The 19,900-nt window shown below is 39.1% G+C and overlaps 1 protein-coding gene and 1 pseudogene across 4 annotated transcripts in view; one reads left to right on the top strand and one right to left on the bottom strand.

Moving 5' to 3' along the window:
- Positions 1-831, bottom strand: part of MLIP (muscular LMNA interacting protein) — a 256,877-nt gene extending 256,046 nt beyond the window's left edge. Inside the window, exon 1 of one of the 4 annotated variants that reach the window (XM_021937387.2) lies at positions 590-831. In XM_021937387.2, coding sequence (XP_021793079.1) covers positions 590-652 — 63 coding nt within the window. In that variant the 5' untranslated portion in view covers positions 653-831. The remainder of the gene's footprint in view (positions 1-589) is intronic. The other 3 variants (XM_021937382.2, XM_021937392.2, XM_021937391.1) reach the window with 3 other exon arrangements.
- Positions 832-11,888: 11,057 nt separating this feature from the next.
- Positions 11,889-14,212, top strand: LOC101010693 (annotated as a pseudogene).
- Positions 14,213-19,900: the final 5,688 nt, after the last annotated feature.

The following is a 19,900-nucleotide window of genomic DNA, read 5'->3' as shown; positions in this document are numbered from 1 at the left end:
ATGAGCCATGGACAGCACATTTAACTCAAGGTTATAGTATATTTTCTATTTCAGCAAACATAAGTGACCATTATTAATCATTGACATTTAATTGCTTAGTATCGAGGCAAAATTACTTTTATAACTTCTATAGTAAAAAACTTTATCCTTATACTAGAAGTTCATTAAACTTAATAAAACATTAACATATTCTATAATACTTATTTTTCTTGGCACATATTCCTGGTATCTCTGAGAAAAAAATGGACTTTGAACACTTGCTAAGCTTCACATACGTAAATAAAACAATCTTCCAGTGCTGAGGCAATCACAATGAGAGGTCAAAATAAATGGATTCCAGTTTTTAAAATGAAGGTAAACCACATCATTTAACTAAATGAAATTTGCCCTCATTTGTGTAATGGCATTTTATGTATAACTTTATACATTGTTTTCAGGAAAGCCCATGGAACTCATTAATTTTAAAGTTATTGACCAGCAAAACATGGAAACAGAGGCTGGCTAGCATAACTTTTCCAATCTATGACAGTTGCTTTACTACCCTGTCAATTTCATGATAAATCTGTGTGTGCTAGATCTCATGTCTTACCGTCAGTTTCTCCTCTAAATTCTTGTTTAATAAGCTTCTTTTTTCATGCTTTTCAAGTTCCATATTGAAAGAGAACGAGAAGGAGAGAAAGACTGAGAGACAGAGGTTCAGATTCTGTCTAGAAAATGATTCGACGTGTTTGCATGTTAGATATTGCAGGACATTCCAAGTGGTGAGAGCCTAGGACACTATCAGAGAGCCCTAGCGATAATTTCTGGTTAGCTAGTGTTTCCATTTATAGATGTTCAAACCCTATAAACAGAGCACTGAAGAGAAGTCAGGCAGCTGGCCTTAGATAATGATAAATGTCCCTAGATATAAAAGCAAACTCTTCAGTAGAATATTCCAACAGGTTAGGCTCCCTGAACCAATACAGATGTATGTGACAAAAAGCCACGATCAAAGAATTCATTAATAGCTGTTGCAACAGAATAAAATATACTCTAGAATATAGACCTAATAAATCAGTTAAAAAGAACAAATGTGATAGTCAGATAGCAAATAAAATCAGTGGATCTAGGGCTTCCAAATTCCAATTTGCATCCTAGTAGTGTAGATATTTATGTATTACTTTGTAGATTTTTTTAAGTGCTGCTTAAAGAGGAAGAGCAAAAGTATAACTAATTAAAACTATAAAGACATGCAAACATATATTCAAGGGGTGTTGTCACCTTTATTCCATGGAGAGTAGACAAAATGACATTTAAAAATACCAAGAAATAAAAGCGTTTTTCTTCACAAAACGGATTTGGTTCTCCATTATCCTGGCTTTTTCACTGGGAGCAAAATTATGATATAGAAGATAAAACTCATTTTTTCAGTGGAACGAGTATTTTCAGCTTTCTTTAGAAAATGTTACATGCCTTAAAGAAAATTAATTGGGCAACTTAATGGTAAATAGTTCTCCCTGTGTTTTGCAGCAAAACAAAATATATGGATGGTAATAGAAGAATATAAATGGATTTCAGAGTAAACTAAAACTGCTTCTCTATGGTGATTTAATCCCTCATCCTGTTTAAAACATCCTTTTAACACGTCTTTTTTGGTTTTGGTTTTTTGTTTTGTTTTGTTTTGCTTTGTTTTTTACTTTAACTCAAATTCCCTATCAGCTTTTCCTTCATAGGAAAACATTTCAGAAAATGTGTAGTGAAGCTCTGTCCTTTCAAACGATCGCAGTCAATCCTCTGTTGTCAGGCAGGGTTGCTCCAGAATTTATTCTGCATCATGATGGAAGGGTTGAAGACTTCAGAAGTGAAACACTGAGTAGGCAATAAACCTATCCTTCAGGATGATAAATTCAGAAACACTATATTAGATTCATGGGCAAAAGGGGCTTCCCCTTTTGACTCAAATCTAAATTCCAGAAAGGAAATTATTTATGCTGGTTATTGTCCTAACAAGTTGGAAAACAAAAATCTTAAAGATTGATTAACATGCAAGATTGGTATGTGTTAAAAGCAAGGCAATTGTTAAAATCTTAAGTGAACGAACTTCCTAAACCTCTCTAGAAAAAAAAAAAAAGAATCATGCTGTGACTGCAAAAGGAAACTCAATTCATGCTCAGCATGCGAGTTTAATGCCTGAAGACTAAATCCAGGATCCGGTTAGGAGGAAAAGGAATGGTGTGTGTGATGCAGAGTTGGTTGGCAGATGAGAATATGGTAGTGATTTGGAAGAGATGTACAAGGCATGAAAAGTTTTAGTTACACAAACATGTGCTGAGTACCTATAATACATACAGATTATCCTAGGGGGAGGTAGATTTTTGAAAAATAAATAATTGAAAATAATAATACAATTTTAAGATATAATCTCTGGATTTTGGCCCTCAACAAACTCACAACCGAGGTGCGACTGGATAGTAGTGGGTTAATAACCCTCATATAGCACAGTTCCTTGGCATACTCACCATGTGCTAGGTACTGCTTTAAGGCTTTCCAAGTGTTATTTCAATTCACCTTTAAAATCACTCTAGAGGGTAGATATTATTATCTTCCCCATTGTTATGGGCTAAATTTGTGCCCCCAAAATTCATATGTTCTCATCCCCCAATACCCTAGAATGTGACTGTATGTAAAGAATGTTCTTGAAAGAGATAATTAAGGTTAAATGAAGGCATTAGGGTGGGCTCTAATCCATTATGAGTGGTTCCTTCTAAGAAGAAATTAGAACACAGGCACTCACAGAGGGAAAGCCCTGTGAAGACTCACTGAGAAGATGACCATCTATAAGTCAAAGAGAGCAGCCTTAGATGAAAACAACCCCGGTGCCGCAGGGTAAGCAGCAGCTACCGTGAGAAGAGTTTGGTGGGAGATCTCACACCATCTTGCTGGCACAGCCTACCAAAAAGTCAGAAGACAGAACTTAGGCTGACTATGAATCTGTGAACAAATGCATGGACAGCATTTGTAAAATAAATGAAGAATACCTGAAGAGAAATCAAACTAATATACGCATTTCAGAGTTGAAAAAGCAAGACACAGTTACACAACTAATAAGCAGCCATCAAGGCCCCTAGCCTAAGCTCCTCTCCAGCCACTATGCACTTTAGCTTCTCCTCTGAACAAATCACTTCCTCACAGGTGTAGCAGGGGACTGGATAAATAGCACCAGCACTGTGTGGAGAATGCTTTCTCTTCCATGCCTTTTCAGAGATGTTTGAATATGCTTTAGATACGATTGAGGTACAGAAGCTTTCTTTAGATGAAATTAAGCCCAGGCAAAAGCTAGCTCTCATCTACTTGCTGGTCAAACAGAAAAGAGATTGAGCCACTCTGGTCTCCTTTCCATTTGTGAGTCACAACAAACATGTTCCTTCCTTTGGAGCTGTCTTCCTGGAATGCTCTCCCCACAGATAGTCACGTAGCTCCCTTCTCACTTCATCCAGGCCTTCTCCGTCACAAACAGCAAACCCATCACTCTTTGTTCACTCATTTGCTGTGTTCTTCTTCATAGATCTTATGATCTTTGTTATTAATTATGTCACATTATATGTTAAATTTATCCATATGAACTTCTTTGTAGTTTGCCTCCCCTGCTAGAGTATGAACATGAAACTGTGCTTTATTCATCATATTATTCAGGCACGTACAATGTAGTGTGGGCTAAATAAATACCTGTGAAACAAAGGAGGGCAAGAGGAAAAGGAAGGAAAGAACAAAGCAAAGAAGGAAAGAATGAGAGGGCAGGCAGGGGAGAAAACTGATCCAATGAATGAGACTTGAGACACTTAATACATAATTGTTTATAAGACTTTTGATAGGAAACAGGAATAAAATTATTTTAATCCAACACAAATCATACTACAATGAATATCTTGTATATTGATTGTTCAAGACACATATCCTACTCACATAACTACTAAAGGAGAAAGAAACGGATTTAGGAAGCAGGGACAACTGAATTTGTTTGCAGATTCTGCTACTCTCTGGTTGGCTCATTTTGAGCAAACTGTTTACTTAATTATTGGAGTCTCAGTTCCCTGTCCCCTAAATAGAGGGATGATACCAATCTCATGTGTTGTTGCAAAAATTAAATGTGGTATATTTTGTGTGTAAGGAACTTAACAGAATGTTTGGCACCCAGTGGGTCCTCAGTAAAAGCGTGTGACATTATTTCTCTAGTCTACATGATATTTATGTAGGAAAAAGGTGACTTCAAAGATACTATCCAAACCCTAATAAGTGTGGCAAAAAAATTAACTAGACAAGGGATTCCCAACCCCTGGGCCATGGACCAGTGCTGGTCTGTGGCCTGTTAGGAAATGGACTGCACAGCAGGAGGTGAGTGACAGCTCAGCGAGCATTACCATCTGAGCTCCGCCACCTGTCAGATCAGCGGCAGCATTAGATTCTCATAGGAGCGTGAATCTTATTGTGAACTGCACATGTAAGGAATTCGGGTTTCATGCTCCTTATGAGAATCTAACAAATGCCTGATGATCCGAGGTGGCACAGTTTCATCCAGAAACCATCCCCCACCCCTAGCCCCATCTGTCGAAAAAATTGTCTTCTGGGAAACCAAGGAGGTTGGAAACCACTGAAACAGAAAATAAGAGCAAATATTTACAAGTTATTTATCTGATAAAAGATTTGTATCCAGGATATGTAAAGAATTTTTGCAACTCAACAATAAAAAGACAAATAACCCAATGTAAAAAAATGAACAAAAGATTTGAATAGACATTTCTCCAAAGAAAACAAATGGCCAACAAGCACATGGAAAGATGTTTAACATCACAGTGATTAGGGAGCACAAAGCAAAACCAGGAGATAACACTTCACACCTATTAGAATGGCTAAAATAAAACACAAACAATAACAAGCATTGGCAAGGATGTGAGGAAATTAAAACCCTCTTACATTACTCCTGGGATTATAAAGGGGCACAGCCACTTTAGACAACTATGTGGCAATTCCTCAAAATGCTATACATAGAATTACAATATTACCCAGAAATTCCACTGCTATCTATATACACAAGAGAAGTGACAACATGTGTACACACAAAACTTCTACCCAAATGTTCATGACAGCATTATTTGTAATTGTCGGAAGGTGGGAAAAACACAAATATCTATCAGTATATGGATGGTAAAACAGATGTGGTATATCCATACAGGGAAAATTATTCAGCAATAAAAAGGAATTAAGTATTAATATATGCAAGAGCAGGGATGAACCTTGAAAATACAATAAGCGAAAGAAGCCAGTCGCGAAAGATCACCTATTACATGATTTATTTACATAAAATGTCCACAATAGGCATATTCATGGAATCAGAAAGATCATTTGTGGTTTCCAGTGGTAGGAGGGAAGACAGAACAGGGAGTGACTACTAATGGGAATAGAGTTTCTCTTTTGGATGATGAAAACGTTATGAAATTAGACATTGATGATGATTTTGTACAACTTTGAAAATATACTAAAAATCACTGAAGTGTATGTACAGTGTAAAAGGATAAGTTTTATAGCATATAAATTATATGTTAAGAAGGTTATTATTTTTTAAAAAATGACAGAGGAAGATTTGTAATTCCTTTTTAAGCTGGAAAGTTATTATTTTTCCCAGGAATATAATACACACATAGGGTCGCACCAAACAGGAAATTAAAATGTAAACTGCAGTTGCCAAGCAAGAATTCCATTCAAAATGGAAACAAATGACTGCTGGCAAATAATATTTGGTTCAAGATATTCCCACCTCATTTCATTCCTTTGTATTCAATACACATGCTTCCCAAATAAGTGCCTGATGAGTTTGTGCCCGTATTCAGAAACTGGAGGAAAGTGGAACTTACAGCAATTAAAATTGCTTGTTCATGTACTGGATCCGAGAGCCAAATGTAAATTAACCTTAATAGTGGTTAAAGTTATTTTAACTCAACTGCCATTTAAAAAACTTCCTTCTCCACCAAAAAAAGCACAGATAGATGCTCTACTGCTGAAACCACACAAGGTAGAGAAGGCATAAATGAAAACAAATGCTGTTTTCTTTTGAAAGAATGACAATCTGCCAAACATGGTATAGACAACCCAGGATCTTCCCCATTATATGCTCTAAGGATAAATATCTTTTTACTAAGACAGGGGTCCCCTTCTGGGACAGTTGATGCTTTTATATGGGTTTCTTATCATTTCCACATAGCCCATCCAGAACATGAGTCTGTTATTCCCCCCTTGATCAATTCAGAAGCCCACGTAATCTCCACACCCATTTTATGATGGACCAGGATACTACACTCAGCACATGCATCAGGTACCCAAGAGCCTAATCCAAAGGTAGCTCAGACCAAGCACTGAGCACTGATCTCAAACAGTTAACTTCTGATCTGTTGGTGTTGCTCTTAGTCCAGAGCTTATGCCTTTTTCTCTAGAAAGCTGTATTCCAATTGGTGGTCACAGCATTGGGGAGGCAGAGGGGTGGAGGCAAGCAAGAGAATGGTTCCCAGCTCTTTCTGGTTGTCTCAGCATCCTTACCTGAATCTATTTATCAACTTTGGCAGCTGCAAACTCTCCAGGAGCAGCTGTCAACTCTTCTACAGGAAGACTTTTAACCTCCCATCACCACTCTTTTTAAGGCATCTGTTATGGATTCTGTAGGCAAGCAGTACTGAGTTCTAAAAGTTGTGGTGGGTACTCGGAGCTTGTGAAAAGATAATGTCTATAGAGAAATTTCTTAAAGTTGAATTCGTCACCATATAATAAATATTGTTTGTAAGTTGAAGCTGCCAAGCCGATAAAAAAACCAACCCCAAAATATCAGTAGATGATAATTATGATAATGACAGCTTAACAAACTTGTACCTTTGTAATTACTGTTCTTCAGCGAAACATAAACTATTTCTACTGGAATGTGACTTTTTTAACTTCTTCTGATACTGGTTTTCCCCTTATTTTTGTTCTGGGCCATATTTTTTGAATGACTGTAAAAAAGACATTTTATTCCATCTAAGGGAGAAAACAGGGTCTTTCTAAAATCACTTCTGAGGTAGAGTGTTTTTGAAGCATTAGAAAATATTTGAATCAAGTGAGAACTGTAAGAACTTAGAAAAGTGTTTTTTTTAAAATTTGTGCATCATCTAAAAAATGCAATTCCTTTATTGGAAACTTATTGAAAGTAAAATGTGAGGTTTTAAAAAACTGCTACTATTAACACTGATGACAATTTCTACATAACAATAGTAATTAGGATATAAAACTAAATTCATACCTTCAGAGTTTATAAAACAAACTGGCTAAAATCAGTTGAGAATCAAGTCCAGCATGTTCCATTTTCTCAACTACTATATAATAGCACGTTTTCAAGGGGCTTTCAATATATTTTCTCTTGTGCATGATTACATCCACAGAGGTACTTGGTTGAAGAGGTTTTGCTCTTGCATTTGCAATAAATATATTTCTAGGCCCTTTCAACTTCCTAGTAGTTCCTAGTAGCCACTTTCTGTCTATCTGTCTGTCTGTCTGTCTCTGTCTCTCTCTTACATACACACACACACACCATTACTATTTCAGGAGTAAAGACAACAAACCAAGAAAAACTCACAAGATTTTAGGGAAAAGGACTCAGAAACAGAATTACAATGTGTGTTTCCAACTTTGGAAAGGAGTTCCGGATTTAAGTTTTCCTGGGTCTTTATGACTTAATCAACACAACCAGATTCAACACCCAGCTCACCCCTCCCCTAAACCCAGCAGCTTAACTGTCATGGTTGTGTTGACATGACAAATCATTTCGCCCCCAAAGTAACAGCTCCGTGCCCTTTGAGACAGTGTGCCCAAAATGTACTTTCAGTTTTATCAGTTGAAATTGTAACACGTTCCAAAGCAATCTGCACTTATACAGAGAGAATGCTTACCTTTCTACTGACTTGGAAGCAGCCTGCAGGACAGTAATCCATCAGGGAGGTCAACGGCCACATTCCCAGAACAGCTGACCCTGTCAGTCATCGGAAAATACTGTTTACTCTGTAACTAATACTGGATACTAGGCACAAGAGGCACAAACCAAATTTTTAAAAAAGAGTTAGGCATAAACCTCATTCCCACTGGGACCACTTCACAAAAACAGTACTTGCTAAGTTCCCCCCAAAATATGGTTTTATAAGAATGTCTTAGCAATAGTGGGAATTTTGAATCAAGTGTTCAAAGTTTTGCAACATACCCAACTATCTAATTTTTAGTGTACCGATGAAAATTCTTTAAGCTTCCCTAAGGACATAAGTGGTAGCGGAGTAAAATGTTACTGAAAATTTAATTTCTCTTCTATTTATGTTGATTGGATTTTTTAAATAAAATTGAAAGTCCTTCTGAAGTGAAATGTCAATTACTCCAGAGAAGGAAAGTCGGAATTATGCAAAAGCTGTCCATGATAAGGCTGAACAAACCCCACAGTCAGGCAGGACAATTGCCCTGCTTCCTAGCCACCAAAAAATGTCCAGAGAGGGCAGACTTCTGCTGAACCTTCCTCAGTTCCCACAAATTTTCTTTGCTAATTACTCTCAACAGAAGTGAGTCTGTGTTACCCCAAAGGCCACTACTTCGATGTCTAGCCTCTGTGCAAAGGGATCCAACTTTGGGCTCTGGCCCATGTGGAAGTTCCATTTAAAGCATGGCCAGGGAAGAGACTCAGAATTTGAAAGGCAAATTATTGCTCATTTACTTGACTATCTGTGGAAAATAAATCATCTCAGCTTAGCTTTGTCATCCCACCCAGTAAATCATCCCACCTGCATTCTATAGTGTATTTTTAAAAGAAGGAAGATATCACAATGATTTATTTGCCTTTTGGGATCATTCACATTGTAACTCAAGGTACCCTAGTAACTCGTAACTGTGGCACACTGAGTTTCTGTGGTTTCAAAAGGTTCCAGGAAGAAGCTCAGCTACAGTAAAACAAAAACCAGGTAAAACCAGAGTTGCCTGAGTTGGAGATGAAGTTTGGTGGACTCTCCTTATTACCATACTAAAAACCCTTCCTAGGGAGGATTTTATTCACTGTTTTCTATACCTGCAATGTATGAAGAAGTATGATCAGGACTGTGCCTTCACTGCCTTTACCCCACCTTTCATACAGCGACTCAGCCAACCAGCATAATGAAAGCCCCGCTCTCACCTTCCTTCGGAGAGACGCACTGCTTTGGGAACTACCCCCAGTGTTCTCCTTACTTGTTGCAAGTAACCAGAATGCCCTTGTTAAATCCTCCTTGGTTGTGGCAATTGGGTTAACACCTGCCAAGCAACCAAAATCATCCATTATGTGGGTCACACCACTATTCTCTTTCATGATTCCCACTAGTTGAGTTGATTGATTTTGGTGATTTCTAAGTGAATGCTCATGTAAAAAACAATGTTATTTTAGGACATTATTCGATTATTTTCTATCCATTTCAGTAACATGATAATCATGGGTCAAGTACGTCAACATCCCTGTGTGGACATTGACAGCTTTCAGGAGTTGAACACACAGTCTACTGTCAAGAGTTTAGTTAGAAATGAACAGAATCGCATACACCACAGCAGGCTGAATGTGCTAAGTGCTGAGTTAGGAATATAAATGATGTGCTTCAAGAGCCAAAGAAAGAAAAGACGATTCTATCTGGGGACATTGTTCATGATTTCACACAGATGTTAGATTTGAGCTGGGCCATCCTAATCCTTGCTGCTAAAAGTGATCTTTGGATATCAACATTTACGTCATGTGACAGCTTATTAAGAATTAAAAACTTGAATCCCACCCCAGACATACAGAGACAGAATCTGCACTTTAATAAGGTCTACAGGTTAATCATATGGGCATTCAAGTTTCAGAAGCACTGATTTAACTATTTTAGAATTGCTAGAGATATAGAAAGATGGACATGTCAGGTGCACACAAAAATAATGAAAGCCAGTAGATATAGAGGATTAATAGAGTGTTTATGGAGGATTTACGTCTGTCACCTAACAGTAAGGGTAAAAAACACCACAACCACTTATTAGGACCCAGTGACTCTGCTAAATGATTGATTATGCTATCTCATTTTGTGCTCTCAACAATCCCAAGAGCTAGCTCCATCGTTTCACAGATGAGAAAGCCAACACTAACAAGGGTTAAGTAATTTTCCAAGTCTACATAGAGAGAAAAGAGTAGAGCCAGGATTCAAAACTGATATTTGCTTCCAAACTAGACCTTTCAGCCGCTACCTACTCTAAGCCTCGCCAGGAAAAAATCCCAGTCCTTATCAACACTCCCCTAGAGAACAAGAGGGCCTGAAGCCCATAGGTAGAGCATCCCAGGCAGCCCACACTCTATTCCTCCTTCCATCCTTCTTTCTTTCTTAAATTCCTACACCTGATGGAATAAGAAGGGAAGACTGACAATACTGTTTTGGTGACTAAGGTAATTATTTTTTCATTAAAAATAGAACTTTTGGGAGACCCACTCCTGGGCAACCTCCATTCTCAGCATGAGGAAGCTTCCTCTCTCTTCTTTTTTTTTTTTTTTTTTTTGGTCTATTAAACTTTCCACTCCTAAACCCATCCCCAATAAAATTGAAAAATAATAATAACTTCTTATTTTATTACCAACTAAATTTATATATACACCACAGAAAATTTGGAAAATACAAAGAGAAAAATTTAAATTATCTGTAAAACCACAACTCAAATATACCACAGTTAACATTAAGATATATTTCTGGCTGGGTGCAGTGGCTCAGGCCTGTAATGCCAGCACTTTGGGAGGCTGAGGCGGGCAGATCACAAAGTCAGGAGATCGAGACCCTCCTGGCCAACATGGTGAAACCCCATCTCTACTAAAAATACAAAAATTAGCTGGGCATGGTGGTGTGCACCTGTAATCCCAGCTACTTGGGAGGCTGAGGCAGGAGAATCGCTTGAACCTGGGACGCAGAGGTTGCAGTGAGCCGAGATCGGGCCACTGCACTCCAGCCTGGTGAATTAGCATGTTTTTGGAAATGTCTCTAGTTATCATGTATTACTACTAGAATATTATAGAGTACATAATGATTGATGTATTTCCAAAAACAATGGATATTTTATCAAGAGCTCCTGTTGACACACTATAGCAAGTAAGAAGCATAGGTTATTCATGGACATAGAATTACAGTGCTTCACCGATTTAAAGGCCCAAAAGTAAAGCCATTATATAGTAATACTTGATTGCAGGAACAGAAACTGACTTGAGAATAAATAATAACAATACTGTATACTATAAGGCACAAGAATATCTCATGGTACTCAGCCAGGTTTCATGAGAGCTACAACCAGAAACTAGAAAGTCATCATCAACCAGTTCCTCTGTTAGATCCCATGAACTCTTATCTTTTTCTTTCTCTGTATATCTGCTTTCGTCTTATTTTCCTTAAAATCTGCTTTCTTTGTGCAAGTGGGAAAAGATACCTCCACCTCTAGTCCAAAATGTTCATGTCTCTCAATCCAAGGCATGCATACAAACTGACTTGATTTCTCTGAATTTCCAGTTCTAAAAATTTCTAGAGGAAAAACTCCAATTTGCCCGGCATGAGTCAGGTGTCCATCATGATCCAATCTGCAATGGGTAGTGGGAGATTAGAAGGGGCAGTGGGTGAGGAAGGGAGTAGGAGACCTGGCAGAGTCACATATTCTCAACACAAGGGAGTTGAGGAGGCATCATTAAAAGGGTCTACTAAAAACTGGGAAAACAAAAACAAACCAAAAATATAACTAAAAAATGTTTATATTTCCCTGGATTTTATCCCAATCTCTTTTCTATTGTTACATTTAATAATATTTCCTTCTAGGTTTTTCTATATATAGTATATTTTTGTTGTGATAATGATATATACACTTTATACCCTTAAGAATTCGTCGTATTACTGTAAAGTCTTGAAAAACATTTTAAATCAGTAAAGCACCAATACCATTCCCACTTCATTGGAAACTCAGATTATTTCCCATGATTTCAAATAAATCTGAGATCACCACTTTTGTGTACGGAAAGCTATTTTTCTATTTCGAGTTACTTCATTAAAACTGTCTTCCGGCTCCGCCTTCCTGCCTCATGGCACAGGGTCTCGCGGGCCCTGCTCCCGCCCTGCTGGCCTGGCCCGGACCGGAAGCAGGGCCGCACCACCTGGGCCTGGCGCGGGGAGCGGGTACTGGGGCCCGGTGGGACATGGGCAGGAAGCCCAAGAAGCACAAGTCAGACAAACATCTCTACGAGGAGTATGTAGAGAAGCCCTTGAAGCTGGTCCTCAAAATAGGAGGGAAGGAAGTCACCAAACTCTTCATGGGCAGCTCGGGACACGACTCCAGCCTCTTCGAAGACAAAAACGATCATGACAAACACAAAGACAGAAAGCGGAAAAAGAGAAAGGAGAGAAGCAGGTTCCAGGGAAAGAAAAGGGGAGAAAATGGAGAGAGTTAAGGAGGATAAAAAGAAGCGAGATCGAGACCGGGTGGAGAATGAGGTGGAAAAAGACCTCCAGTGTCACGTCCCTGTGAGATTAGACTTGTCTCCTGAGAAGCCTCTCACAAGCTCTTTAGCCAAACAAGAAGAAGTAAAACAGACACCCCTTCAAGAAGCTTTGAATCCAACTGATGAGACAATTGCAGAGAAAAGATCCAAGTGATTTCTTTTCATTTCCTGTTACTGATTGTATTGCTCCTGGCTACTCCATGATCATTAAACATCCAATGGATTTTAGTACCATGAAAGAAAAGATCAGGAACAATGACTACCAGCCCAGAGATGAACTAAAGTATAACTTCAAACTAATGTGTACTAATGCCATGACTTACAATAAACCAGAGACCATTTATTATAAAGCTGCAAATAAGCTGTTGCGCTCAGGGATGACAATTCTTAGCCAGGAAAGAATTCAGAGCCTGAAGCAGAGCGTAGACTTCATGGCTGACTTGTAGAAAACTCGAAAACAGAAAGATAGAACAGACACCTCACAAAGTGGGGAGGAGGGAGGCTGCTGACAGAGAGAACTCTGGAGATGCCAAAGCACACACTATCAAGAGTCCCAGCAAACAAAATATAAAGAAAAATAACATATGCTTGAAGATAAGGTTAAAAGCAATAATTTAGAGAGAGAGCAGGAGCAGCTTGACCGTATCGTGAAGGAATCTGGAAGAAAACTGACCAGGCGGCTTGTGAACTGTCAGTGCGAATTTGATAGAAGAAAACCAGAAGGAACAACGATGTTGGGACTTCTCCATCCTGTGGATCCCATTGTAGGAAAGCCAGGCTACTGCCCTGTGAGACTGGGAATGACAACTGGAAGACTTCCGTTTGGAGTGAATACTTTGCAGGGGTTCAAAGAGCATCAAAAGAACAAAGTCACTCCAGTGTTATCTTTGAATTACGGGCCCTACAGTTCTTAGGCACCGCATTATGCCTCCACATTTGTAAATATCAGTAAGGATGATTCTGATTTAGTCCATTCAACCTATGGGGGAGACTCTGATCTTCCAAGCGATTTCAGCATCCAAACAGTAGAGAAGAATCACTGCATCCCACTCAGGGCTTCCCTGCATAGCCCTGGAACTCCCTCAGTGATATACACCCAACAGGTCCTCAGGTCAGCTCTGGTCCTTCAGAAAGTTCCAAGGAATGAGGGAGGGTAGCACTCTGAACACATTTCAACCACAAATCCCAGGCCTCTCTAGCACTTCGTTTTTCCTGCTTAATGAAAAAAGAATGCCTAAAAATGCATTATAAGAATGGATGAGGCTGGGCGCAGTGGTTCATGATTGTGATCCCAGCACTTTGGGAGGCAGAGGTGGGCGGATCAATTGAGGCCAGGTGTTCAAGACCACTGACCAACAGGGTGAAACTCCGCCTCTAATAACAATACAAAATAATAGCCAGGTGTGTGTGGCAGACATCCGTAATCCTAGCTACTCGGGAGGCTGAGGCAGGAGACTTGCCTGAACCCGGAAGGCAGAGGTTGCAGTGAACCAAGATCATGCCACTGCGCTCCAGCCTGGGTGACAGAGTGAGACTCCATCTCAAAAAAAAAAAAAGAAGGGATGAGACGTTCCTTTGGAATTTATTCAAACATATCAGAGTTTTTTAAACCCAGCTATAACATCTGGAGCAGACAAAATCTACACTCAGTAGTAGAGTCTTATGATCTCTCTCTCCCTCCCTCCCTCCCTCTCACTGACTACAGTTTATTAATATAAATGTTGCTCCCAATTTGAGAAGTTCATTGAGGCATAATTTAGAATTAATAAGCTCAGGCAATAGTATACAATTAATGTACTTCCCAAGTTAGGCAGGAGTTTAATGTCACCTCATAAAACCAAGTATTTGTGATTATCGAAGTACCAGCTGTGAACTGATCAGGAACACAATAGGAATTTTGTTAATTATCATTACCCAGAGGAAAACAATTAGTTTCTTTGTAGGGAAAATGAAAACAAATGTTGCTATTTTCATTTTAATTTCAACCACTGAGGTTGATAAAACTCAGAATTGGTCTACCAGTTTTGGTCATCCTATTTCTAAATATTATAAACTCATTAATGCATTAGCAGATTGCATGTTAATCTTCATGTCCATAAATTAATTGGAACACTAGTCACTGGATAATTGATACATTGTTTTTAGGGGGCATAAAGTAACCGCCAAATCCCAAAGTAAAAAGGGCGACAGAAACACCTTTGGAGAGAATGATGTAATCTAGCTTGTTTAAGACTTCAAAGGTTCATCAAAGTCTTCTTTAACCCATTATCCTTTCCTTTAAGCATGGCAAATAGACTTTTCCTTCTCCCCCACACCTTGCAGATAAATCTCAAAATCATCAGATCAGAATAACAGGGAGTATTTCTTGGCCTCACTGAACAACTTGGGTTCAATTGCAGCCTTCTCTTCTCTAGAGCCATCAGGCATGAGGACCCACTGTCCACTTGGGTTAGGAACCACACTGTCCATAGGGAATGTTACGTTTTGTTTGGAACAGAGTATGGTACTTCTGAAATATCGAAGACAGTGCTAGCCATTTGGGTAGCTCAAAAATGCAATAAGGGCTGGGCATAGTGGCTCACACTCTTAATCTCAGCACTTTGGGAGGCTGAGGCAGGAGGACCTCTTGAGCTCAGGAGTTCAAGATGAGCCTAGACAACATAGCAAGACCCTGTCTCCACAAAAAAATATTTAAAAATTTAAAAAAATGAGCCAGGCATGATGGTGTGCATCTATAGTCCTGGCTACTTGGGAGGTGGAGGTTGGACGATCCCTTGAGCCCATGGTGTCAGGGCTGCAGTGAGCTATGTCTACACCACTGCAATCCAAACTGTGTGACACAGCAAGACTCTGTCTCTAAAAAAGAAAAACAAACAAGCTAGAAGACGTCAAATGATTTATTGTTTTTAACTTTTGGGAGCTTTTAGGAAGCCTACAGATTACAAAGTGCAGGCAGACACAAGCATTAAAAAACAAGAATATCAGGAATTCTGACCCCAGGGAAAGATAAGCAGTCACATCTTTGCGCTAGGATGTAGAACTCAAGCCTAAACCTACAAATCTTGATTTTACAAATCCGTCTCATGTCATTTTCATGCCATTAGTTAAAGACATTTATGTGTCACTAAACGTCTTCCAACAGATCAGCTTTACCACATAGTTTCCAGTAAGAGGTTGGAAGAGAAAAGTATTTGAGTCCAATGTCTATATTTATGGCTTTAGGCGTTTACTTACATTCTTTGGGCCTCAGTTTCCTATCAGAAAAATGCAGATAAGAATAGCAACTTTGCCACACTACTGTTTGAGGGATGAAGTGCAAAAAATGATCACTATACATCAGTATTCTCTTTGTGGAAACTGCCATTCTCTAATTACTTTAGGTTGTCAGTAGATGAACAAACCTGAACAACAAACCAATAGCCAAGGGTCCATGGAGAGAAATTATTGTTGCAATTGAGTGAAACAAGTTAGTGGTGTGATATATGTAATGACTGGCATCATTGCCATTGTGCTGCATACTAATTAGGTATAAATAATAAGCCACAGATATAAATGTCTGTAATTAGTATTGCTTTTACAGGAAAGTTCAATTTTTCATTTTTCTCTTCTCATTTTGTCCATTCTTCATATCTGTAATCAGCATCAATATCAGCAATTTTTCAAAATACAGCTTCACTGTAATCACTCATAGGAACAATCACCCACATTAAAAGATAGAGCCCCTTGCCCTTGAACCAAGATGTTTTAACTTCAGTGCTAGGTGTTTCAATTCATGGTTCAACTAGGAACCTTCTCCACTGGGGTTTGCAGTACTAGAGGTAGTAAAACATTTGGACCATGAGGTCACTTCTTCTCCATTAAGACAATGGAGGACTGTTCACAGCATACAGAAAAAGAGGAAGAAAGTCAGTATCTGTGGAGGCACCCCCAGGTATATGGCACTGCTAGATGCTTTTCAATTTTGTATTTACATCTCTTACCACCCTCATAAGGTAACTATGACATTATCCCCCTCTTACATGTGAGCAAGTTATACCTAACAAATGTCAAATAACTTATCTAAGTCCCCAGATAGAAAGGGCAACACAAGAGTTTGAACTGAGATCTGCTCCACATAAAATCCTAGCCTGCTGTATTAGCAAATGAGTCCAAGCAAAAGCCCTGAACTCAAAAGTATGTGGGTGTGTGGCCCAGGAGGGCAGAACCCAGGGAGACAGAGCTCTGAAACCTAGGAAGTGAGAGTTTTGAAAGAGATGAAGAGGATCAAGGATTAATCAAGGAAAGGGGAGAGGGGGAATTAAGTCAGTTCATGATCACTTTCACTATAAAAGTTTTGCTCTGGGAAAGGCAATGGGTGAGTTCAAGGTGTATCAGGTGGGCTTTAATAGTGGAAGCACAGCCACTATGAGCATTATGATAAATCCATAAAGGATTTACCATAGGAATTAGAGTTTACACAATTGTGGGAAAAGCAAGGAAAGGAAAGGTCTGGAAGAGGGAGTCAGAGGATGGAAAAGTCAGGAAGCACTGACTCGGGGTGGCAAGACAACGCTTTCAGAGAGACTTAAGAAGTGAAGCACAGCCAACCTGTGAAGCAGGGCTGTGAGCAGGAGCTCAGGGAGACCTCAGGAGAGCATTTGTCTTTGGCAGCTACTGCCTCTGTGGGTCTGAAATCAAGCATCTGGTGGTGGGCCTATATTCTGGTCAGCAGGTCCTGTAGTCTGGATGATGAGAGGACCACCATGTGGAGGACAGTGAGGATAAACTGTGACTCACCAGGTACCTCTGCATCTATTCATCTCTGTATCTGATGTACTTCCAATAGTGTGTTTCCACTAAAGTTCCTCTCCTGACTAATGCTACAGGAAAGGGATTCTCCTACTGTATTTCCAAGCTTAATCAGGCTGTCAATAGGCATAATTCAAGACAAAGAGTGATGCAGGAAAATCAGTTAGGAAGCTATGTTATAAAAGTCCATGCACGATGTGACTAGTAGAGAGAGAAAAAATGATTTAAGAAACAGGAAAAAAATGCAAGTGGATTTGGCAATTTACTAAACAAATATAAAGAATTTATTTTTAGGGTTAACTGTAGCTAAAATTAGAAATATCTCAATTGATAGATAAATTATAATTGGCAACAATGATTTACATGAGCATACTAATAGTCCAATTCTAGCATTACCAAAGGATTTTAAACCTTTGATAATGTTTCCCATTGGGGAAACCTTTGCCTCTTGCAGCACATTGAACAGAAAAAGCCACTATTAAACTATAGTTTTTAAAATTTCAAATACGAAAATATTTTTTCATATGAAATGCTATCAAAACTTTATAAAAGTAAGAAAATTTCTTAGAGGTGATACATGATATTACTGACCTACAACAGGTTTTCTTGTGAGTATAAAAAAATTATGCTAGATTTTTAGCAGTGAAGATTCTTCTTGTGTTTGGAGGATTGAAGACTTATGACTCCAACAGACAAAAGAGTAAGATGTGCTTGGAATGCTTGCCTTCCAGAATATTTGAAGCAATTACGCAATCTTGCTCCTATTTCCTCTAACTACTGAAAAATCAATCTCATAAGAATCCCTGTTGATCCCCAAATCCATCCAGCACAACTTATTGAGGCTCCCCTAGCTTACCCACAAAGTAAATAAGCCTTGAATGATACAAAAGAAAAGGGTCTTCTCTAGCTTTCTTAGGAAACAGAAAAACCAACAGCTTTTCAGGTAAATCCCGTGCAAGCATCAAATCTTTCTCTTCTAAGTGACACCAGAGGCACAACGGAAGGATCATTGGATTGAGAGTTTAGATGTCCAATGTTTCTTGTTTTGTCTCTGATACTGATTAGTTACTTTGTCTCACTGAGAATCTACTTTTTCTCATTAAAATGAGGGAACTAGGCCTTATAATCTTTACCTTTTTTTCTTTTTGTTATCTAAAATCTTTTGTGTGTTTTTTTTTTTGTTTTTTTGTTTTTTTGAGACAGAGTCTCACATCGTTGCCCAGGCTGGAGTGCAGTGGGTGCTCTCGGCTCACTGCAACCTCCACCTCCCAGGTTCAAGCAATTCTCCTACCTCAGCCTCCCTAGTAGCTGGGATTACAGGCGCCCGCTACCACACCCAGCTAATTATTTTTGTATTTTTAGTAGAGACAGGCTTTTGTCACTAAATCTAACAATGACCATACAGTAATAGGCTCAATAAGTTCCATCCACTCTCTGAGCAAAACATAATGCAGAAAGTTCTTGAAATCTTTGTCTACTGCTAGTCTGTCTACCAACCACATCCCTTAAAGTCTCCATATGGAACCATATTTTGGTTTAAAGTTGGACAGTTTCCTTTAGCCAGTCGTACTTTCTGGTCAGACATTTTATCAAGATCCCAAGACTCCTAACCATAAGCAACATCTCCTTTCATCTGTGGGTCCTCAGTAGTTACCTGCTTTTCTTGTAACATACCCTGTTTCACTTGAATGCCAGTAATAACCTTCTCGGATAGATATCAGGGGTGACATTATAGACATTTTCTAACAGAAGTTTCTGAGGGCCAAGGAAATTAAATGGTCAACCAATACTATTTGGATGTTTGTTAATATCAAGTCATCATGCCTCCAGACTCATAATCCTTTTCTTATAATTTGCTGAAGGGATTTTTAGATTATAACGTCTATCGGGGGCAACCATTTTGAGAGTTACAAACATTATATAAGATAATTAAAAACAAGATTCATAACACAGAGGTGCTTCATTTCTGTTCTCTGAAGCAAGCTATTGGCCAGTGTGAACCCACTGACCACATGGTCAGCTTGCATCAGTGAAAACAGAACTACATCACTACACCTTGTCCAGAACTGCTATTGTGCAAGTTAACCAAATGTATGTAGTTCTATGTCCTGCACAGATGCAGGACTTTTCTTCTCGGTCACTTTGCAAGCTGGGAACTCCCAGCTTGCAACACCCTGCCCGGGCCTCACTCTGCCACACTGGCATGCCCCAGCTTACCTGTGTCATAGCTTGTAACCCCATTTGGTGATTCCTGAGTTTGTACTGCACCCAAGAAGAATGAGGATACACTGAACATTGAAGGGTGAGGAGGGCAGAGAATAATTGTATTGAGCAACAGAACAGCTCTCGGTAGAAAGGGGAAACAGTGGGTGATTACCTTATCCAAAGGCGGGAAAGTCCCCCATGTGGCTGGGTTGCAGGCTTTAAACCTTCTGCTTGAAGGTAGGGTTTCACCGGGTACCCACTCCTATCTGCCTAGGCATTTGGCTTCCTCCTGTCTCTATCAGCACTAGAGATAGCAAATATAAGTGTCTTCACCAGTCAACCAAGCACTTTTAATTAGTT

The sequence above is a fragment of the Papio anubis genome, chromosome 6 (genome assembly GCF_008728515.1).
Source record: "Papio anubis isolate 15944 chromosome 6, Panubis1.0, whole genome shotgun sequence".
Taxonomy (NCBI): Eukaryota; Metazoa; Chordata; class Mammalia; order Primates; family Cercopithecidae; genus Papio; species Papio anubis.
The sequence above is the reverse complement of the archived record's forward strand: the minus strand, read 5'-3'. Positions and strand labels throughout refer to the sequence as shown.